The sequence below is a fragment of the Xiphophorus hellerii genome, chromosome 24 (assembly GCF_003331165.1).
Source record: "Xiphophorus hellerii strain 12219 chromosome 24, Xiphophorus_hellerii-4.1, whole genome shotgun sequence".
Lineage (NCBI taxonomy): Eukaryota > Metazoa > Chordata > Actinopteri > Cyprinodontiformes > Poeciliidae > Xiphophorus > Xiphophorus hellerii.
The window spans coordinates 10,683,119-10,707,615 of NC_045695.1; the positions used below are offsets into that span (position 1 = coordinate 10,683,119).

Consider the following 24,497-nt stretch of genomic DNA (forward strand, 5'->3'; position numbering starts at 1 on the left):
GGGAGTCTGGATATCTATATATCCAATTACAGTGCTTTGCAGAAACAAAGTTCAGTTCATGCTATTGGGATTTACTGTGAGAAACCCCAACAAAGTCGCACATTATTGTAACAAAGGAAAAACTCACACCGTCTAAATTCAGCACCTGGATACTGATAAATAAAACCCACAGCAACCAGTTGCTTCTAGAAGTCACATATTTTTAAATTGGTGTTTGTGACATAGAAGATATATTCAAAGGGAAAAACTGTTATCTTAGGCCAAAAGCGATCAGATTACTTCACAATTCAATTCTGTAACTTTAGACTACATATTATATTACTGCAGCAGTTATTTAATAAAAGATTTATCTGTAAAAAAGTTGTTTTTCATATGCAGTGTGCTTTCTTTGTTCAAACACGCCAATGCTCTAATAATTAATCATTCCTGCAGGTTAGAAAAACTACAGCGAAATTGGAAAAAAAAAAATTATTGCTCGTTGTCATTCATATTTCTCCCACCAGGGGGCAACAAAGTCTCTCTACTAGCGCTGAAGTGTTGCGCTCGTTCAGACATGACTTCATAAAATCCAACTTCAAGCAAACTGCAAACATCAGTTGCAAACAAATGCCACAACTTTGGTAAAACTGCAATTGTCTTATTTTATTTATTTATTTTCTCTTTTTTTAAAAAGAAAAAACAGCTTCGGGGTGAGCAATTATTTTGCAAATTCGCAGGGGTGTTTACGCGCGCAGGAGGGGGGTACATTAATCAAGCTTATGACGTCTCCTTCAGTTTTCATCTGGATAGTGACACCCAGGTAGAGCGCGCGGAGTATATGAGTCACGCATTCGCTGATAAAGGTCCTCCGGCGGCAGACAGCGTCACCCCTCCAACCGGTGTGTTGGCCCCCACAGGCTCTACAGCGGGTAGGGAGGAGGGAGTTGGCCCCTTCCTCCTCTTATTTCCACCTCATCCCGCCGGACTCATCACCCGTCCTGATTGATCGTCGGGTGTCTTCCCGGAGGAAGCCCTCCTGCGAGGAGGACAGCGCGCGGGGGCACAGACTACGTGGGCGAATGAGGGAGTTCGGATGCGGGATTGATGGGCACACACCTCCTGCACGCGGCAGCAGCGGCAGCAGCGGCAGCAGCAGCAGCAGCGGCGCGCGCCGGGGTCCCCGTCCAGCAGTTCCCGCAAGCAGAGCTGCCTTCCGCCCGTGGGAAAATGACAGTCAGGCTCGCGGTCACCTTTTTCACACTTCTTCTGCTCACCCGGGATGCTCGGTGAGTCCTTTCTGCTTCTAACTGATCAACAGCTGGGGGGGGGAAACTTAGCTAAATGAGGCCAATTGCGCATTTTGTTCCTTCTGTCTCAGGGCTTCCCCCATATAAACAAACAAGAAAAAAAAAATAGGTCTGAAAAACCTTTTCACCTGGTTATACTCAATTATGCGCATCACTGTTTGTAGTGTTTTTTCGACTGCGACAAAAGTTTTTATTCCAAAAATAACAAAAGCAACCTCAATTTATTTCATTAATATATGTTATTTTTTTTATTTTTCCTTACCCCCATTTCAGTTCTGACTTACTGGAATATGGCGACGACGAGGAGGACCTCCACGACACCACCGTCAACCAGATGCTGGTGCCCAGGTCTCACCAGGAGGACGCCACGCTCATCCTCAACAACCTGCTGAGGGAGTACGACAAGACCCTGCGGCCGGACATTGGTGGTAAGAGCGGCATGGGAAAAGTTGGATGCTGATGTTGCTGGAAGGTGGAGCACACACCCACCTGCACCACCACCTCCCTTTAAGCTTACCTCCTCTTCAGTGATCTGGATACTTAGACTTCTTTGATGACCATAAGACAAATGTGGACATATCGATCTTAAATTATACACGATAAAGCCTCATTTGAATCATTTAGTTTCAAGCCATCAAACAAAATTGTATGGAAGACCTGAAAAGCAAGTAAAAATAAAATAAATGATGCATTTCATCACCACCTTAAAACCGTTTCAGCAGTTGAAACCAGTTTTGATATCCTTATTGTAAACAAAGCAAAAAAATATTATTATTGTGATAATTGGTCTGACCAATGGAATCTTTGTCTCGAACCAAATCTTGAATTCTTAATGTAATTTTATTTCTGAAAGAAAAAAAAATCCACTAACTGCAACTTTCTGTTATTGTTGTCATATATTTGTCTGCCACAAGGGGCAGGAGTGAGCCACTTTCCCTTGACTGACGTTATGGGTGTGTACAACATATGTATTATTCCCCCATCCATCTACCGTCTTCTGCTTATCCTATTGGTTGTTGGGGGCAATTGGTCTAAGAGGAAAACGCGGACATTCATCTCCCACTCTCGAGTACTCATGGGGAATCCCTTGGCTAGAAGGGATATACACTCTCTCCAGGAAGTTTTGGATCTATCATAGGATCCCCTCTCAGTGGAACATGCCTGAAAAACATCTAAAGGGAGGTGCCCAAACCACGTCGACTAACTAACGATTAACTGAAGGAGTAAAGGTGTTATTTTGAGTTACTCCTGGGTGCCTGAGCTTCACACCCTACCTCTACGGTTCAGTCCAGCCAACCTGCCATGGAATCGCAATTTAGCCTCAATTTGCATCTGGGATCCTAACTCTTCTGGACATAATCCATATCCATGAACTCCAAAAAAAGGGATTTGTGATGGACAGCTCTGGCAGAGTGCAACCACCTTTTTTCCAAGAATACAGAGGAATGGTTGGGATTCACATGCAATAATCCACAGAATGCAAGTAGAACGGACGACCAAATCTTCGTAGCTCCCTCAGGAACTTCGTCAGAGGAATGATTTGGCCCACTGAGGTTTGATGATTGAATTCTTGTGGTTGGAAAGAGTTTTCTTTCCAACCACAGTAGAGTGAACATCTCCAAAGGAACTAGGAAGAGTGATCACTATAGAGTTGGAGCACAGTCTCTGGTTCCCCTCAATGAAAATTGAGCCAATGCCCTGGTCTGCCACGCCACAGCCCCTGTGACCTGGAATGTCTGGACAACCCAACAACATCCAGAGCCTTCAGCACCTTGGGCTATACTTAGTCCAACCTTGGCACCCAGCCACTAGTGAGCTCTGTATTTACTGTAGCTATGTCTTCTATGGTTTGTCTCAGACTCTACCTCATCCTGGCCCAACATTGTGAGTGAATTAAGGAGATCCTCAAAGTGCTCCTTCCACAGTCCAACACCATCCTGAATCTGGATCTACTATTTCTGCGTCTCCCAAACCATTTCTGAGATTGTATATCAAAATGTCCGACACAAACCTTGGTGGTGTTATTTAGAGTACACTGAGAGTATGCTACCAAAGTTACTCAGGGGTAGTGGTTCATTTTGCTGCCTCTTGTGGTAGAAAAGAGCAGATGAGAGAGTAATCTCTTTACCCTTGAGAGGTTATTTCAAAAATATTGAAAAAGATTGTTTTTTTCCTCCTACAATTGCGATTTAATAGATTTTTTTTTATTTTTACAATTACGAATTTAATTGGGATCAAATCAAATATGGCACCATAATCCAAAATTAGAAACTTCTAAGCTTTGAAACATGATTTAATAACTAATAATCTTCAATTTTAAATTACAGCACAAAGTCTTTTTTTTCCAGAATTCCACCCAAAGGAATATTCAGTCTTCGTTTTGCGTTTAGCAGAGCCTGCAGAGAGCCAGACAGACTCAAATGCAGTGGATGAGAAAGCCAATAATTCACTTCATATTCCAGTGAAAGGAAATTAGAATGAGATTTTAGCAAAGGGACATTAAAATAAGTTGAATGGTTGTGAAACGGGTTGTAAATAGAGCTGATTAGCTGTGGTATCACTTCAAAGTTCTTTTCTGTCAAACACTGATACTAACCAGTGTGGGAGAATTTATCCCAAAGTCTCTGGTTCCCTTCAACAAACCAGAGGCAATTATAAGAGCAATAATATGTACTATTACAAATAAAACCTTCTTGAAAACCAGACTCTGGCGGTCTTCTCCTCCGATCTCAGTCTGAAACTCAAACGGCTTTGTGCCGTTTTCGCAGGGAGAGAAGAGGAGTTGGCAACGTCCAGTTCAAATCCTCCGCTGATTGCACTCGCATCATTTCCACCATGTTTACAATGCAATCACTGCTCCGAGCTTCTCTGAGGCCTTTCTAATCAAAAACGTTTACTGGTTTGATACCTGGTGTGTTCTCACTGGTGGGCCGCTGCCTGGAAAAACCGCCGGTGATGATTGTCCGTACGGAACGCTGTTACCCCTCCGTTTCCAGAAAGTAGAAATCATCGTTTGTCATGGATTCCTGAGTGTTGAGTGCAGGTTGCGACTGCTGGTGACTCAGCTTTAGTATGATTGCGAGATATTTATGGCCTCTATTTGCAAATGTAGGCATTGGCTCAATACTTTTCTCACATTGTTACTGGTACCACTTTTATTGTGCCTCATTATTTTATGTTTTAGTCAGAATCAATAGAATCCGATACGGAAACCATTTGGGAGCTGCCCTACATTAAAATTGAAGATTATGCACAGTTTTTGTTTCATCTTTGTTTGCTTGCGTTGCATCCTGCAGCTTCTGGAGAAGACACCAAGCTTAAGTAAACAGCCTCTGTGTAAGAAAGGTTATATAACAGATTTCAGGGTTTCCTATGAGTTTTAAATGGAGGGCGGACTAATGACGGTAGCAAAACATGTATTTGTGTCACGCATTAACGTAACCCAAGTGGATTTTTATTAAAGGGTACTGTTGTGATACAGAGAGATACTGCAAACAAGATAAAATATAACTCTAAATGCTTCAAAACATGCAGAAATGAATAAAAGTCAATAAAAAAAATTGACTTTTATTCGATATTCTTTTGTTTTTGTTGTCCCCTTCACACCATTTAAATGATCAGTAGTACAGCATGAGTATGAAAACCATGAGTTTCATTTCCATGTCTGAAACAAATACCGGGTACAAGCCAAACAAATGCAACTGATTAAACTTGAACAAGCTGCGGTAGCTGTCTCCTGGAGTGAAATGAACTGTAAAGCTGGTTGCTGTAGCTTAATTCAGTAAGGCATCCATATAGTGACTAGAAAAAGTATTTACCTCTTCGGATGTTTCACCCTTTTCTACTGATTTTAGTAGTTTTGGTAATGAGTTCATTCTTTCAGACTAGCGCTACTCAAACGACTTGATAAACTACATTTGTTTATGTTTACTATAGCTTTTCTTATAGATGCACTTTATTTCTCATTATTCTACAGCTTTTGCTTTCCCAAAGGCCACTTAAATTTAACCACAGGCTTGATTAATGAGATGTGTTCGAAAAGGAGCTACTGCCAACTAACAAAAAGCAGAGTTTCCAAAAAAAAAAAAAAAAAAAGTTAGGAGACTCTGTGAAACTTGAACAGTCAGCCTGGTACAGACAACAGCAAAAGAAAATGCTTAAAAAAGACGTTACTTTCTTTGGAAAAAAAAAAATATGCTGGTATTCATATTTGCTGACAGGGTTTTTTTCCTAATCAAAAAGCTGCTATAGCAAAACTACAAATGTTGTAGTTTTTAAAAGAAAAATGCAAAACAACAATTTTTCAGTCTGGTTTTAGTACGTCAATGGTTTGAATTTGGTGACTGATCTGAACTGAAGGCGGAACAGTTCAGCAACCAAAATCTTTTACTGTGAAAACATGCTGTGTTTCGATGTAGAAATTAGTTTTTTTCCACCTGTTTCTATGAGCAGTACATCATCTGGATGATGGCATGCGTTCTTCCAGAAACAGAGTTTCTGAATACGTTATTCAGCGCCAACTGTTCCTTCACGAGGTGCCAGTTACCTGCTTGGCTACTCAACTGTGTGCAGATAACAAGCTTGGTGGTTCCTCCTCCCCTTAGTCCGGCAGATGATGACATTTCCCTTGAACATTACTAAAATAAATGGACTCTGACTAAAAGAAGGCAGCTTAGTTTATTATATTTGATTTAGTGTTTAATATTTAATAGGGGAAAAAGTCTCTATACTCATCAATGTCAATTATGCTGAAGAAATTAAAACAGAATGACTGTCTACAAGACAAACTGGACTTCCAAGCTACACACTGTTCTTTTTGACAAAGTTTGCGTGGAACAGGAGATCTTTTTATACTTAAAGACCTACAAATTTATCAAGAGTCTGCTTGACTCTCAGATGTCAAGAGAAAGATAATGTTTCCAAATGTTATAGATCTGAGATTTAATGAGGTGATGGAAAATTTGACATGAACCCTGAATCCCTCTCTCGGCTGGAACTATTTCCGCGACTACTTCTAAAAAAATGCTATAAAGATGGATGTTTTCTGCTCCTGGGTTTTGGGTTAATCTGAGACTTTTCACATTGGATTTAGAACCGGGTGACGCACTTGATGAAAGTCCCTGAAGGGTGCTTAGCAAGTTGAAGGTTTTCACGAAGCCCTTCTTTGAAAATGTTTGTGATCCAAGCCAAACATTGATGACAGCTGAAAGTTGAAGCCTGGGTCCAGTTTCTTGGCTGGACGAAAGCTTTGCCGTTCAAGGGTTTGGTCTGATATTCAGAAAAGAAACTCACAGTCCAATAGGAACAGGTTTTAGGTTTCTATGAGACTTATTAGGTCTCACAACCAATGAGCTGAAACTATGACTATCCAATTAGAAAGCTCTTATTTGATGCTGTAGAGTTTCACAGATAAAATCCAGCTGGTTAGATGAAGCAATGAGAAGATGAAATGTTGAAACTTACAAAATCATAAGTTAAGAACCTCGAAACATTTCAGTTTGATGCTGTCAGTGTTTCTTTCTTTCTGCTGTTAAAGTAGAACTTACATGAACTTTATGGTATTGAGCCAAAATGGCACAAAGGTATTTTTAATTTGTTTATATTTTTGTTGTAAAGTCATAAGTTAATAAAAAGAAAGTTTGAGAAATAAAACGTAGATTAAATACAGCATTGAAGGTAATTAAAATGACATAACACCACCCTGAAGTCCTGAGTTAATTTTCCCATTTTTAAGCTGGGCTTATTTTCATATTGTTGTTTGTGTCTCTCAGAATATTTAAGATGCCCAACTTAACCCGAATCTGACTCTTTTTTTTTTTTTTTGCATTTTGGTTCCCCCGGCAGCTTCCTCGGTTCGGATTTTCTTGTAACTCACCTCTCAGGAGGGGAATCTCCGCACAGCTTTGCTTCCATAATTAAGGGTGAAATTTTGATGAGATCCAGTTGACAAACCTCAGTGTCAACTGAGCCCATGAAATGTTAATGTATTGGAAGGATAATGTGAGGCAGTGTGTGTGTGTGTGTCCATGTTGCATGAAAGAACCCGGTTGGAGATGGCGCCGAGTCAACAACAGATCTGGGACAATAAAGTCATTGGAAAAGGAATAGAGTTCAGCTGAGAACAAACCTGAGAGAAAAACACACGGTAACTAGCACACTCGTGTAAACAGGCACCTACCGAAGTCTCGGCTCATTTCCCAAATACACCTGGATTTATTCTAAATCAAAGTAGTCCTCTACCTATTCAAACACACCGAACACACAGCGAAACACACCAAATCAAACAGGCTTTTCTGTTTATCTCTTTTTGCAAATGTGAGCAACCTTCTCGGTTTGTTTGTGAGCTGATGGCTGTGGAAGCAGAGTGCTCTCTGTTGAAGCATGTTCAATATTTCTGTGTTTACTGGCCATAACTCTGTTTTATAGCCTCATGTTGCAGCGAAACACACCAGTTAGATAAATCACTTTGTTAGCTCAAATCAAACAAAGGACGCTGGGTATAACTGATCTGACGGATCCAATAAAGAATTTAACATTTTTACAAAGAGTACTTTTTCTGAATAGAATATTTTTAAATAATCTAAGCTAGTAATGTAAAAATAGGGTTAGTCTAACATATAAAAACTGTTGGAAATGAAAGAAAATATTAGCTTGTAGGTGAATTGTTGTCATAATAACTGACCTACCTGGAGCTAGCTAAAACTTAAACGGGCTTGAAGTTAAACTAGAGAAATCCAAGACACCGCAGCATAACAGGGCTATTATATTGTTTCCCTCCTGTCTCCTCCAGTCTTGTGAAGTCAGCTGTGAACTTAATGTTCGTATAAAGTGGGTGACTGGTCCACTTAACGGGTAAAAAAAAAAGAACGCGACCCAAATTTCCCCCCGAGCAGAACAAGTGTCGTGCTGCACCTTAGCCGATAAGAAGCGGCGCAGACTGGATGGAGATGAGATGCTTTTGTGCCCCTATTGTGTCACTTTCCTTTTGGGTTCAGAGTGTGTGATCACTGTGGGAGATCTTAGTGATCCTGCGCTTAAATGTGCATGGCTGTGTTTGTGCGTTACCGTTTGTGTGCGTCTCCAGTGGGGAATCGAAGGCAAAGTGGGCTGGAGTGAGATGCTGACTGTGCTCTTAAGACACACATCGCAGCGTTAGGGAGGCAGATTTATTCAAAGAGCTTAATTAAAGACTAAAAATGTAGCAGCCCCCTAGTGCATTAAAAGATACGTTTAAGGCAGAGTTAAGTCTTTGTGCCCATGAGAACTGAAGCCATAAGAGAACAATCCGAGAGAGGCTTTAAAAGTGTGTGGTCAAAAACTTTATATATATTTTTTTAAAAACTCAGAAAGAAAAGCTAATTTACAGACACATCTGTCAAACCGCCTGCATTCATTTCCACAGTTCACAAAGGTGGACAGACAAATTGCAAACTGTCTTGATTACGTTCGGAAGAGTTTTTTCATAATATGCTGTAGATGTAGCAAGTTAGTTGACAATCAATGGGTGGTAAACTGACTAAATGAAAAACTATCAAGCATCCTACGATGAACTTTAGTAAAACACGCATTTTAAGGTCATTCATTACAAATTTTCCATTTTTTCTAAAATAAACTTAACCATCTCTCCACCATAGTCCCCACAGTCTCTGAAAGGGAAACATTCTTCCCCTTTATCCTCTTAATCTCTCCCTTTAGATCAAAATCTCTTATAAAAATCAGACTTAAACCACTGACATAACCTTCCTCTTGACATCCAAGTCAAACAGAGTCTCAGTCATTTTTAGGTCTCTTATCAGATTTCATTCTTATAAAAAAAGAGGCATTTGTCTACTGTTAGTAGTAAATAAACAATAACTAGATAGTATTATGTGATCCTTCCCTCATTTTGGAAGCTGAATATTTCAATAAATGTTAATCCTAACCACTAAAAGAATGTCTTTTTAAGAAGCAATAACACTGATTGAGTTATGGACAGTAATCTCTGGTAAAGCAGCTGACATTTGCTACAGGGACATAAAGGGAAATCACTATAATAACTCATGAGTGGTATAATTAAATCACTTTACATTTATGCTCAGAGGATTTCTTGTAATTCTTCACATTTACAACCAGAAACATAATTCCTCTGGTGTCCACATCCATTTGCACCCCTCTCTGAAAGTTCTTCCTCTCATTTCACACTTAGAGGATAAACACAATGCAGAATCATGCTGCATACTAATATGTGGTCCGAACTCGGCCGCGGACCTGATCCTCTCTGTGTGGGATCAGACGCAGCGACTGCAACCAAAGACGCTAATTGTCTGCAGCTAACAAGTTATTGATTTACACCGAAACGGCCAGGTCCCTCAATCATATCTGCCGTTATTGCTTTGTCAAATATGTCTGACAGTAACAATTACATCCGCCAGTGGCCAGGCGGAGAGTTCATACATTTAAATAAGACATCACTTGCCTTTCAGAAGCTGTTTTTATTTGAGCTATTATTCATATATTCTTTTGTGATCGCATTTTGTTGTTTACTGTACACATGTCCAAAGATGTGACTACGCCTCTTGAGTGTGTGTGTCACTAAAAAGGACTTCAGAAGGATTCAGATGAAAGCCAGGTGTGAGTCAGAAATAGAAACCTGAATCTCCTCAGACATTGTTACTTTGCAGCTGTTTCCTGTCTCTTTCGCTCCATTTCCATCTGGTTCAACTCTCTGCATCTCATTCAGTCACCTTCCTCTTTTGGCCCATCTCTTGCTCCCTCCATCATCCTGCCATTTTTTTTTTTCATCCAATAAACCTCCCTCTGCTTGCCGTCAACGTCTGTGCCTGGCCACCTAAGTTATGTGCATATTAACGTTTGCAATTTTGCAGTTTTCGAGCGAAAGTTTGACCCACTTTTTGATTGCGTATTAAAATCTCATACATCCGAGTCAGAAGTCATGGCTGATTTGATCGGTCTTTGGTGGAACGCAGTATGGTGATTTTTCTTTGAGACTGCATGTAACATACCAATAAGCCTTCATGATTTATATATGACTACTGGTGGGATCAGGGGAATAACCAAGTACACTCTTTCTACTTGTGTGTGATCTAGTAGGGAATGTTGCAACCAAATACTCTTTTTATTTGATCATCATTTGAGTGACCAGCTCTGCAAAAGCAGGAGTTTTGGCAGCGTGCTTTTTTCTGGAAAATGTGTAACACACTGCCAAGTTGGAAAGTGTTTCTGCTGTATCAGTGTGGGAAGTGTTCAAAGACCATTTCTACACAATTTGAAGCCCCTCATAGTAATTTAAGAAATATTATTCATAAAAGAAAATGTGAGAAAGTCCTACTGAAATCAGATCACGCAAAGTTAGGAGAAATGACAAAACTTTGGCTTGTTGAAGGTTAACGTTTGTTGCAGGACAATGAGAAAAAGTCTCTGAAAGGGTTGGCAAGATAACGAGACATCTTTCAAGAGAAAGGTTTTAGTTTTGCAACGTTGCATCTTAGCTAACCAGGAAACTTCTGGTCCTTTGGTCCAATAGATTCAACAAAAAGAATGTTGTAGCAAAATGTCACAACAAAAAGAAGATATAAGCACAAACACTTTACACCAATTGTCGGACACGATGTAGGACCTGCTTTTCAGACACAGACCCCAATCATTTCCTAAAAAGCTTTTGATCGAGTTTAGAAGAAAAACTCGGAGTGTGTTTGCCTTTAGAAAGTTAAAAAACTTTAATCACAAACACACAGATAGGCCTGTGGGTAATTTGATTGAGTTGCTCTCTCCTGGCCTCCGTGGGATCCGCGGCAACCTGCGTGGTTCTTTATTTTCTGCTTTGTTTTCTTTTTGGAACAGCGATATGATCAACAACTTCCTCTAGGCAGATTCAATTAACAGCAAGAAGTAGCCCTGAACCTCATTAGAGATGTAAAGCAATGCATGTTCTCATTTTGAAAAACTGTATGCGGTCCTCTTTGGTAATTACCAATTTTCCGATTGAAATGCCTTTTAACCGCCTCGCATTCAAATGATTACATAGTTAATGAATTGGCTTACTATTTTCTTAACAGGGTGTCGGTCTCATCATTGTGACTACCCAGCTGGATCAGAACAAGCAAGAATATGTGGGAGGAATTAAAAAATGCACTGATGGCTGTAATAATTACATTTAAATATATCTTCTGACTTCTGAAAAGGAGGAAGTAGCTTGTAAAATCCATCTTTAAATCATTTTAAGACACAATCAGTTCTTAGATACTAGATACTAGAACGTTCACTGGTCTGGTTTGCCTTTAGACTGCGAGAAAAGAGGTGTAAGTAAACTTCTGGCTTGAACTGTAACACAGCCAGTAAATGTTCTTCCTGCTTTGCTTTTTAAATGAAATATTTACAGCCTATATTCAGTCTTTACCTGCGCCCGGTTGCAAGCCACTGCTTGGAAGTCGGGGGGGGAAAAAAACCTTCTCAGACATCCATTATTTACAAAAGTCGTTTCAACAAGAAAAATGAGAGCAGATTTAAAGTCTTTTTTTATCCCCCCTCTTATATTAAGTGTTAATCTGTGATCTAGAGAATTTCATATTTAGTGGTTGTCTTATTTCGCTTGTCCTTTTCTTATTTGTTGTTGATTCACTGCTTTTTACCAGAGTTTTCACGTTAAATGACATTGATTTATCTTACATCTTTGGTTAAGTTGGGACTTAAAGTGACTCGTTTCTGTAAATTACACGCTTTGTTACATCAGCGTTTGGGAGCAACTGAGCAGGACTGAGGAGATAACGATCCGTTTTTCTTTAGTAACTTAAGCTTGCAGGTAAAGCAAAGTCACTGGTGACTGCATGGGCGAATGCTGCTAGTAGGAAACTGGAATTTTGAACAAAACTGGAGCTGCTTTCATGTAAAAGACAGACTTACATTTCAAGATTTCATCACTTTAGTCATTGTATAAAATTCTATTATCACATTAAAAAGCAGTCTTTTCAGCATTCCTAAATTATATTCAGACAAGATATTCAAATAAAAAAAAAAAATATTCAGTAAACACTTAAGTGTCATAGCATCATATTATAATTTATGTATTTTAAGATCCTTTGATAGGGTTAGATAAGTGGTTTGACTTAAAACTGCCAAGGACATTTAGAGGAAAAAAGTAAAAAAAAATAAAAATCAATTGCAATATTATTTAACACATTTATTTCCAGTTATATATATATATTTGTTACTTTTGGGAGTAAGCCATTACTGATTAATCCTGTTGTGTCAGCAGCTTTTAAAGAGGCACCTAACATTTACCAGCTGCATTATGGGACAATCCCAGAAGATAACAACACCTTGGACACAGTGAAATAGACGCCCTCTGCACCTCCGACTCAGATGTTTCTCTTGTCTTTTTTTTTTTTGAGGCAACTCCTTCCTGACTGGCCTCCTCTCCATCTTCGCAGGCCCGACATTTGGCACAGCGGTGTCACCACAGCAGCTTAAAGGACAAACCACACACAAGCCTCTTCAATTTTTCAAGTCCAGTGACATTTTGTTAGATGAAAAGAAGTTTAGAGTCCTGGCAAATGCTTCTCCTCACATCGGAGGTGACCAGGTTAGCCGAGCTGACAGTGTCCCACAGGGCGGGAGCTTTACACAAGATGCAAATTTAGGGGGGAAAAAAATGCACACGTGAGGCAGCACTTATCCTGCTAACCTTTTATAAAGCTCTTTGATGCAAGTATGACTCCAGAAGCATGTGTGTTCACTGGAGGAAATTAATTCACATAAATCCTGGAGTCTCACTTCGCTGATGTAGCATTTCATCCCCCCCCCGCCTGCAACATTGTCCGCAGAAGGTTGAAAGTGCAAACTAAGTTTTCCGTGCCCCAAAGATAGCCGTTTGTCATCACGACCATCTTCCTACATTACCCAGAATTCAAGTTGGTTGTAAATTTCAATAAGGAGGCTTGCTGCTACATCTATATTAACCTTCCAGGCATCGTGGGGCGAGAAGGCAGGCAGCAGCTGGTGTGCAACAAAGCAAACACGCATTAATAATGCCGAGAATGTGTTTGGATAAGCACCGAAGTTTGTTTTAATATACAGGCTGTAGACAATGATGTTAATGATGATGATGGAGCACAACAATTATCCAACTCTGGATCTCAGTCTAGAACTTTCTCTCAACATGTTGGGATAAAGTTTAGTAATTTTGATTGACAGCTAAATGATGCAATAAACATTCAATGCTTTCCTTTGCCATACCTTTGTATTTCAGTTTGATTTTAATGCCCAATTTATAAAAATTAAATGGACATGACATTTTTTATATATTTATCTGAATAAAAACAACAGTCTAAAAATCTCCATTATATTGAGCCATAAAAAGAGCTTTCTGTGTCTGAATTTTGCAATGAATGCCTCATTTTGACACAATTCAGGCTTATTACAGAAATGAGCCTGAATTATAGGCTTACATCTCAACCAAAGATGTAAGATAAATCAATGTCATGAAAACTAAGTTCACATAAGTCAAAAAGTTCATAGCTCACTATTTAGCAGTAGGACTGGGCCCATTTTATACTTACTTAGGGTCTACAAGTAGCATTTCTGCTAAGAAACTGACTTTAGCCTGAATAATTAGCCAGTTATTATAACTTGTTCTACTTTATAAAGAGCAGCGTAACAACAATCGATAATATTGAGAGCAAACTAGATCTAATTTAGCAAACTACATCTAATTTGACATTTTGTTCAGTCTAAAATGTCAAAGTAAAATAATAACTGCGTTACTGAAGGTTATAAGTAAGAGTAACAGTAAAAGTCACTACATTTTGGACTTGTTTTGACTGAGAAACAATGCACAGTATAGCTATGCTCTATCAGGGTTAAAATATCCTGAAGCAGCGAATGCATCATTTGGACCAGTTCCACTTTGATTAGGCTGATGAGCTCCACCTGTGGAGTTTGTGAGTGGCTGCAGAGAAGGACAGAGACCTGGAAGGGATGTTCTGGAGGGATTTAAAAGCAGTGAAACGATACCTTGAAGGAATTCCTACAACTTAAGAAGATGGAACTGAAGACCTAAGACTGCGCTTGGTGGTCAGTGTTGAACGAAGCTGTTTGAGCAACCTGATGTGAAGCTACTTCCTGGAGGTTTGATTCAATGGAGGCCAGGTGAGCTAGCAGACCAGAACTGTTTTTCAGTGTGCTTGCCTTCCTTGACAATTATTTACTTTGTATGTATAGTTGAGAACTTTATAAATGCTGCTACTTTGGAGATGCTGTGGATGAATGTTTTGTTTTTAAACAACCAGGAGTGACTTAAAACGATATTGTGGGTAAGAAAGTGAGATTTTTGTGCTCGGCTAGTAGTTAGCTGTGCTTTCATATACTGTACTTTGGGTGTTGGTTGTATTGAAGTTATTAGCTGTTGTCAGAATGGTAAAGTAGTTGCTTTCTGCCTGAAAGTTGTTATGATGAGTGTGACTGATGCTTTGCTAAGCTGTAGTGATTAATGCCTTTCTGCTTGTATGTATTCGTTTCAGTGAGCAATAAGCTTTTCTTCTTGTGAGCTTCATGTGGGCACGTAAAAATAGACATGAATACAGTTTTAAAGTTGGTGAGTTTTGTGCAAATATCTATTTTTATCTTGGAATGAACTGTGGAAGCTCTGAGCATTGATACTGAGGTAATTAAACTTGACTGAGGACAGAATAATGAGGTAATTACCTCTGGTGTACAGGTGAAAACACTGAGGAAATGCATTTTCAAATTTAGTTTGCCTCTCCATAAATTGTGAATAAAACTTTGTTGTTAAAAAATGTAACATTGTCAGCAGACCTTTAAAATTCGCTGAACATTTAGGCATTTTGAAGAAGTGTAGCTACACAGAAAACTTTCTCTGATGCAGTTCAGGAGGAAAACCGGTGAATGTTCTTGGTAAAGAAAATCAATGTGTAGGTTGAGGACGTCTTTGAACAACAGTTATTTACCACACTGCACATCCACACATTCCTGTTTGAGATAAATCAGCAGAGCCGCACAGAAGTTAGGCAAAATGTTCACCCTTTTAAATGAGAATAAGTCTTTGCACACGGTTTGTGAAGCTGTCATAAATAGCATCATTATGAGCTTTACCAGGCAAGAAAGTTTGTACTATAAAAGTTACACGGCTGTCAGCAAGAAGACTAACTAAGCACTTTCTGCTCTCACAGTTTAATTTCAGACTTCTCCTTTTGGGAACCTACCGCCTAGAAAATATGCAAGAGGGCCAAACCTCCATGCATTAAAGCTTTTGCAGAGTGTCGAGACAGACCTTCCCAATTTGTGTCCATCATCTCGCTTTGTACATGATTTTATGTTTAGTGGTGAGATTAAGGAGAAAATGCAGAAGAAAACAAACCGCTAGGAGTTATTAGAGGTTTGTTGCCATGCGGTAATATCTGCTACCTTGTAGATTGCTTCTGCTTTTGCTTTCTCTGTGTCGCATTTCATCACTTCCGATCAAACTATGTTTAATATCGTACAGGGATAACATGGATGAGTGCTTTTATGAGGAAAAACGAGTAATTGCTACCTAAACTTAGTAACTGGTTGTGCCACCCAAGGCGGCAACAACTGCTATCAACCATTTATGACAGCTGGTAATGAGTCGCTGTGGAGGAATTCAGATTTGTTTTAATCCACCTCTGTTGGAGGGTTTTGTGGGTTGTCCTACAGCATCCTATTTGGATCTAAGCCTGGGTTTCAAAACATCACTCAATAACCTTTATTTATCAGTTTTTTTAATTATTCAGGGGTAGACTTGTTGATCTTTTTCTGGCTGAGCGCAATTCATAGTTTCACCTGAAGCAGCAAAGCATTAAACGACAAACGCCATGTTTGACTGCTGGTACAATCTATTTCTGAAATGTTATATTCAACATTAGAAAAAAGTTCTACTCTTGTCGCATCGGACCATGGAATAATTTCCCAATAGTTATGGGGGATTGTAATGTGAAACACGCTTTCTTTTTCTCTTTTTTAGCAGTATTCTTCATGTTTTAACTCTTCCATTTTTACCCAATTTCTCTTATTGTTGACCCATGAACTCTGACCTTAAGTAAGCCGTGTTAGGCCTGCAGTCCTTTGGATGATGTTTTATGACCGTCTGAATGATTAATCTGTACATTTTTAAGTTATTTCATTAGAGTTAGTGGATCTTGATTCTCACTATAGTGCAGCAGAGTCCAGCAGCTTGATGGATGACTGTGACTTTTTCTCACCTGAAATGTTCCTACATTTCTGTTGATTGGGGTGCAAAGTGTTTTCAGGTATATTAGCCTGAAAACTCAACCTGTCATGTCATCAGAAAGGTTGCATTTCAGTGCTGTTTTTTTTAATTATTATTCTATGCATCTGTCACTAATCAGATTTGGGTGTGGCTTCAGAAACTGAACTCAGGTTTTCAAAAACCATATTTTTTTTAAAATATACATCTTCATTTTGGAGCTTTTGTCTGAGTCTAAAATCAAGTATCTCTCATGTTCAGACTACAGTCATTTACAGCATCATTATATCTACCATGATACACCATATGTGAAACGTTATGTTGCCATGGTGATATCTGCAGAGGATCATAACAGAAACTGTCATAGTATAAAGCTTAACAGATAGAAATCAGCCTTGAGGCAGATATGTTTGCAAATCAAAGCTTTAAAATCTGCAGAGACCTTGACCCAGGAATTTAGCTTGAACTCTTCTCCAACGAGAGCTTTTCAGGCCCGGTAAACCCACGCCTTTCATTCCTTCAATGTATCGTGTTAATGAGAAACCACACAGGAATGGCCAGGTAATCATGTGGAGCTTTAAAGTGGTGGACTGATACCACACCGAAGTGCATTAGGGCAGTAATAAGACTAAGCTGGGCTTGGATCATGTCTGACACATTCCCCATCCCTGTGAGCTCTAACCATTAAATCGATTTCCATCTGTGAATCCCGGGTCCGCTCCACTCCGGCAAAAGCACGACTGGTTAGCCGGGGATTTGCAAGGTGTGGATGAACTTTGAAGATGTGAACAGAGATGAGACGCAGTGCTTGGACCTGTGTGGTTTGGATTTCTCGCCAAATCTGTTTTCTTTTTCAGTTGCATTACAGTAGAGAACAAATGAGATGAAGCAGTTTGTTAAATCTGTCTCCTTTTTTTTTTTTTCACTTGTTTTCCTGTGAAAATATTCCCAAAGTGTGCCTCCATTAAAGATTTTCACTGCCTCACTAAATATAAGCAACTTAACAACGTGCTGCGAGCATGAACAACATAATCCTTGCATTGAAAAAATATCTAACAAAAACAGTTCCTCTGATTTGTTCCACAAAGCAGCTGAACCAAATCACGCTGAACATTTTTATGCAACTAGACTAAATCAAATGCACAAAAATGAATATATTTTGACAACTTTAACCTAGTGACCACAACTTCTGGTGGTTACATAAAGGTTGTTTTTATATTTTTTATGATTACACATCTTTAGTTGCCATCTAAAGGACCGTTTTTGGATTCAATCAATAACGGCCATAGTGCAAAACAGTTTGTACTGCAAACCCGTTGCAGGAACACTACATGCAACGCATTTCTTATTCTTGCTTCAATTAACTTTTGGAAATGTGGGCACTTTAAGGGGACTTGAGTTAATGTCATGCAGGGAGAATAACGGGGATTGTCTGTGTGTGTCTGTGTCATGCTGCGAACGCGTGTCAGCAGGTGGCAGCTCTTCTGAAAGTCTGAAAAAGCAGAAATTTTCATCCCCCGCACCGGCTTGTTTGGGATCGGGCGGTCTCCGTTGTTGTGACTGCATCAGGAGAGCAAAATAATGCATAATTCATTGTTTACCTGATGGACACAAAGTCTAATTAAATCTGCACAGCGTCACCCGCTGTGACAGGAGTGTACTTTTTTTTCCTTTTCCCCCCACATTTGCTTTGTTGTGTAAAGTGACATAAATGTGTCACATTAATGCCCAACAAAGACTTAACTGCTTTTTGCAGCTGGATCTAATTCTCAGCTTCCTGTCAGTAGATTGCAACACAGATTCAAGCTAAATTAAAATATCTTCAAGTAATTTTAGTGGATTGGCTGAGAGTGAGTAAACCTGGGAAAAGGCAAACTTATTATTTCCTTAATTCATAGAAGCAGCATGTGCAACAAGCATGGCCCTGTTTGCAGTTATTGCCTGGTGTCAGTTCATACGGAGCAAGATCCTCCCCTTTACATGATTCCTTATTAAACCTCTGAAGGAGCAGAAATATCCTGCCGTCTCAGAACTATTACATCGGTTCAGTGAGGTGAACACAGTCTGCCAGAGTGGAACAGTGTGTCCTCATTCATTCCCCCACGCACTCCCATACACAAAGCGCTGTGTACAAACCTACACTGTCGATCAATATCTGTCCGTTGGGGAAGTCTTTTCAATGGGATTCAAATGACTTTTTTTTCTTCTTTTTTCTTATTTGTGTATTGACAAAAGGAATATGAGTTTTTACCAGCAACCGATGTTGCTTTTTATCTCAATAAAATCAGTGAAGGTTTCTGTTGCATATTTTCTTTGGGTCTCATAAAACACAGCCCTGAGGGTCAAGCAGTAAAGAGTTGCACTGTACAATTTAAATTACGTCTGGTTGCAGAGGTATAAAATGTGGGAATAAAACTGCTCTGCTACAAGTTATTCAAATGTTGACATGTTCATGTTTCACCAGGGTTGGTTTATCTGCAGAAGCAACTGTTTGCCCCACCTGCCTTCCTATCCTGTCTGTGTGCATTGCATTTGAAATAAACCCAAAGCAATTATTACGTTTTTTTTTTATGAACTCGTAGCAAAAGCTGTTGTGCTCCACTTGTGAAAGTAAACCTTTTGAGCTTCTTAGCACTCAAAAACAATTCCAATTGCTACATTGCCAGATAGAACGTTTCTTGTCTTTTCAGATATTATTGCGACGTTGATGTTTGTTGTATATGGTAGTGCCTTGCTTTGTGTTGTTTCCTGTTTTTAAGACTCAGTTGTGTTTCTTAACTTGCTGGCTGGCTAAAGGTCTATGATTAGTCAGAAAAGTGCAATCATTTAATCTCTAGTCTTTATCTTGACAATGCTTTTAAGTTTGCTATAATGCCTCAGTAATATGCTGTACCTCTCCAGCTCTGTGTTTTTGTTTGTTTCAAGAAACATAAATCTTCCAAACCATCTTCTCTGAATCTACTGCTGAACTAAAGTGTAGCCTGAATGGAGTTGGAGTACATTGGAGTGAAATCTAGCGGCCTTGCCTGCATGTGAAGGAAAATGGTATCCTAGTCGCCGGTGATTGCATGTAATGTGTCTCTGAACGGCGCAGATGGCTGGCTGGAGCTCATCCTTGAAGTGAGGTGCTTCAGAAATGTTACAGATGTGGGTCGACCAGCGTTTGGAAAGCATTTTTAGCCTCAGCTTCATCCTGCATGGCACAGCCAGATGGCTGCTGTTCATCACACGCACATGTCGTTTTATTTATTTAAGCATTTCTTAGAGGCAGATAAAGCCCCAATGATTAAGTCCCAACGAGATGAAGTAAATGTTTCACATCTGCCTGTAAATTAACTGAAAGATGCAGCTGTTGTTGTAGGGGGGAAAAAGGTAATCCATTCAGAAAAAAGTGCCTATTCAACTTCAGATCTTGGCTCAGATTTGTTGGTCTTACTTTTTCCTCCCGTATCATAGTAACCCAGATGGCTGCTGTCTGTTTCCATGGTTACAGTGTGGGGAGGTTGGCTGGAAGAGGCGGTATAATGATGCACATGTGCCAACATGTGAATGGGCTACAGCCAGAAAGTGTGTCTAAGTTTTTATCTGCTTTCCTTTTACGGTCACACAAGTGCAAAAAGTGTTGATTGATGTTTCCAAGTGTTACCGTCGGCGATACGATCACACACTGATGCAAGCGGGCCAGCTTTTTCTTTCTTGAGGAGGGAAACTAAAACCCCCAATAGAAGCTTGGAACCATTTCCAAAGTGCATGCCAAATCAGTTTAATTACTTCATCTCAGTCTCACTAATATTGCAGAACAGTTTAGGAAATTGACACTTTTTTTTTACCCATTTTACTGCCATTAGTTGGTTTTAGATACAAATTTGCCCATAATTGTGCAAATCTACTGTGCTTTTTTTTTTTTAATTCTTAAGGACATTTGTTTCTATAAAAGTCTGTCGGTATGTAATTCAGCTCCAGGTGAGCTGAGAATTAAAGCAGGAAGCAGAGAAACATTTCTTAAGTGATGCAGCTGGAGTCGCAGAGATTTAACCAAACTGCTATTTTTATCTTGAATAATGACCCAAACGTAAAATAATTTATTCCATCTTTGGGTTTTTTGTAACATATTTCTCTAAAGATTAGAAAACTTGAGGTTCTACATTTAAAGCAGCAAGCAACTTTGCAGATTAGGACTGTTGACCTTTGTAAAACAGCTTAATCTGAGATTGTCTAGATTGAGCAAAGTCCTGAATGTCTGTACTTTGACTAGGTCATCAAACTACCTCAACCATTCCAGTTGTGTGTGTGTGTGTTTAAGGTCGTTTTCTGGATTAAAATATGAGGGTTTTTTTAACCAATATGTTTCTGTTTTGGCCCAATAACAGAAACATTTTCAATATTGCAAACGCTGACATTACGATGACGATGGGGATTCGTTTCATGTCGTTCTAGCCACCACCATGTTTCACGGTGTGGGTGGGTTAAGTATCTGATGGAAACTTAATGTGGTGTAAATATCAAAAAAGGCAGAGTTTCAAGAAATCTTTTATTCATTCATTCATCTCTATGCAAGCATAGCTTCTGTATCTGAGTCAATGATTGCGGGTGGGAAGCCAGCAAAGAGAAAGGCCAATATTTGGAGACTACTGGATTTCTACCAAATATTTGCTTGGATGACAAGACTTTCACTCGCTTGCTTCAGAGCTTAAACAGAATGAGGATAAAATATGAGCATTATCTCCTTAAATGTCCTATTTATCCTTATTTGAACGTGAAACTTAAACTAAATGATAGTTGGTTTACAGTGAACTTAGTATAATTATTTTGAGTCAAAAGGGGTTTGCTTGTTTGAGTTTGTAGTAAATTCTGTTTGCATCGTTGACATCAAGTTTTTCAAAAAAAATGGTGAACGTATGGAAAGAGAAGAGGGACACATTTCAAGAGCTTCCCTCTCTGGCATCTCAGAAATGCTGTTAAATCCACAAACAAGTGCTCATATTTTGTGTAAAGATTAACCTTTGAATTTCAAATACAGTATTTTACATTCAAAAATATTGAGTTCTTCATTGATATGTATATTGGCGTTTAAACAAATTGTATGATTTTTTAAAAAACGTTTATATTTGAATAAAAAACTGAACTTCTCTTGTTTTAGGTGCATGAATGGAGGCTGTAGTTAAAGATTGATAGAAGGATCCAAATTAATTCATGTTTTGGTTAAAGTTTCTGGATATTTTTCTAAACTTAACACCTTGTTAAAGCAGTAGGTATTTTAATCACTTTAGCTAGCATTGTAGTCGAGAAGCTTCACTTCTTTTTACCTTGTGAAGGTTTTTCCTGTGTTCTTGCTTTATTGTACACCTGCATTTGCTTTTCATTGCTACTCGTCTGTCTCATACGAGTCATTGCATCCTAATTATCTACGCTCTTGTTTTTGTCATTGCCAGATTCTTGTCTCTGCTTTTACTCCGTACATCCGTTCCTCATCTCGAAGTTAATTCTTCAGTCCTTGGCAATAAACTGCTTCCATTTATCGGTTCCTTTTGGTTTAGTAAATAAAAATTATCCACACTCCTCAGCCAGCTGGGCTGGGCAGATCCACACAAAAACATATGTAAAGATTAGAATAATAAGCATCAAGAAAGTTAAAGTAGTAATTGTTGCAATAAGCATCCAACTATTTAGGTTTGAAATTAAATGCTCTGTGGTTTTTATTTTTATTTTTGTGACCCATCAACTTTCACTTTTTCCCCCACTACTTCAGTGCAACACACACTGGCTTGATCTGGTTGTCAAGTAGTATTGCACCTTCATATTTCAGCTTGACAAACTGCAGTTTCTTTAAGTTTGGATGTGTTTTTTTCACTAAATGAGGTCATTATTTAAAAAACATATGTACTTGCATATCCTTAAAACTTAACCGCATCAAAAGACCAAAACTAAATCTCATCCATCTTGGCCTGATTCTAATTGGTTGCTTGAGTGAAGTAAAGTGAAGTGAAGTAAAATGATGCCGTCTTCGTTTTATAAGTGCAGTAACCACCAGAGCCACAAGATGGCCGAGTCCCGATGAACTCTACGCCTCAGTGAACGCAAATGTCTTTGTCAGAACAATGTCTTCTGAAGACATCACCAGCAGCAAACAGCTTGAAGACACTGCACTGTAGATGGCTTTTACTCAACGCAGAGCAATAAATTATTTTCCAGCACATTTGCTTCCAAACAGCCACTGAAGACACCAGGGCTTCCCCCCTCGGTGGTGAATCCGGCAGCCTGCTGAGGCCCCTCGTATTCCATGCACAGATCCCGGGAAACGGAGCATATGGGAGCTTGAGCGCTCAGCTGGGATATGTGCATCAGCATGCACACACGAAGTTGGCCGGGCTTGACAATGCGTAATGCATTCGTCATGCCAGCCGGGCCAAGCAGGCATGGAGGGTCTTTCTTCCTAATCGAGCCCCACAAGGTGATTTGATAATACAGATGGGAGCTGTCAGGCTTTTCTGGAAAACAAGACGAGGAAGGAGAAGAGGAGCAGGAGGAGGAGGATGGGAACACACAGAGGATGACAAAGAAATCATATGTGCTCTGTGGATGAAAGTTTCTCCTGTATGAGTGTAAAATTGAGGTTAATAGGAAGATGTATAGGTGGATGTTTCATTGTCTGCACATATGGGAAAGAGGTTGCTTTCCTTTGAAGAGCATTCTCACATCTCAGAGATGAAGACGATAAAACGAGTCATTCGATAAAGAAAATAATTGCTATAATTACCATTATATGATGACACATGAAACTGAGCAGAGCTGAAATGTCCAACAAGCAGATGCTAGAAGCACTGGACTGAGGTGATTCCTTTCTAGAAATCTATCTATCCGTAAAGCACATCATCTGGGGATAAACACTGCCATCATCTGCACTGATAAGCTATTGTGGGGTATATTTAGGTTTATCCCCTTAAGGTTGTCCCAGTTTCCATATGCGCCAATGTGTTTTTGCTATAAAAGATCAGCTTTGCACCACATGTGTTCATTTCAGTGGTCTTTCAGATGCATTCACCCCAATTTCTAAGGTGAATGATCTCAGGGGAGGGATGCTGGCTCTCTATAATCCCCAGGTTTTCACCAAGCTGTATTCAAAGCTGCCCAAATCGGTGAGCGCTGCTTATCTGTCCGTTTCTGGACTGGCTGCATGTCCAGGGGTTTTCCCCGCACATGTTTAAACACCTCCGGGCTGCCCTGGAGGAACAATGCATTCATGCCCAAAAATATTTCCACAATTTATATGTTGTAATTATGCATTGTTAGAAATTCTGTCAGTGCCTTGGTTTTCCTAATGACTGAACCTGAACCTGGGTTTGTTGCCAAATAGTGTTTGGCACTGGAGATGCTAGTTTGCTACTGACTAATATATTTAGTAGAAATATAACTGGCTCCAACCTGTTTTTTATAGGGATTTTACATAATCGACAAAGTTATGGTCGTACTGTTTAAAAAGCAGGGTCAAATTAACCTGTGTAAGCTGTTCAGTCATGAAACTTCACATCTAATAATCTCAGTAAAAGTCGTTGTAGCAAACAGAACTTTGGCTTCTGGTATTTAATTCATTTGATTAGTGCCACTTGTGAAAATGAGGAATATATTCCTTGTTTCCTCATTTTGATCCTTTTTTTTGTTTTCAAAAATAAAAAAAGTATCAATTTTAATAGATTTTTACAAAGAAAGCGGATTCACAGTTTACATAGACTTCAAATTATAGATTTAGTAATAAGATGCTTCTCAGAATACACCAGTGCTGTGCCATGGTGCATTGCCCAGTCAGTGGAGCAGAACATTCAGCTGGAATCGAACCAACACCTCCCAGCAAGCCTTCACCGACAGACCCCCAGGGTTACGGCGAGCTGATGTTCACATGCATTTCAGCTCCGCTAGCCACGACCTCACAGCAGAGAAAAAAAAAATTACAGAACTCCATGGATGCTGGTGATCCA

The 24,497-nt window shown here is 39.4% G+C and overlaps 1 protein-coding gene across 1 annotated transcript in view; it reads left to right on the top strand.

Moving 5' to 3' along the window:
• The first annotated feature begins 708 nt into the window (after positions 1 to 708).
• The window catches only part of LOC116716207 (gamma-aminobutyric acid receptor subunit gamma-3-like), an 86,530-nt gene continuing 62,741 nt past the window's right edge, over positions 709 to 24,497 (top strand). The window contains exons 1-2 of the mRNA XM_032557103.1: positions 709 to 1,265; positions 1,560 to 1,714. Coding sequence (XP_032412994.1) covers positions 1,084 to 1,265; positions 1,560 to 1,714 — 337 coding nt within the window. The 5' untranslated portion in view covers positions 709 to 1,083. The remainder of the gene's footprint in view (positions 1,266 to 1,559; positions 1,715 to 24,497) is intronic.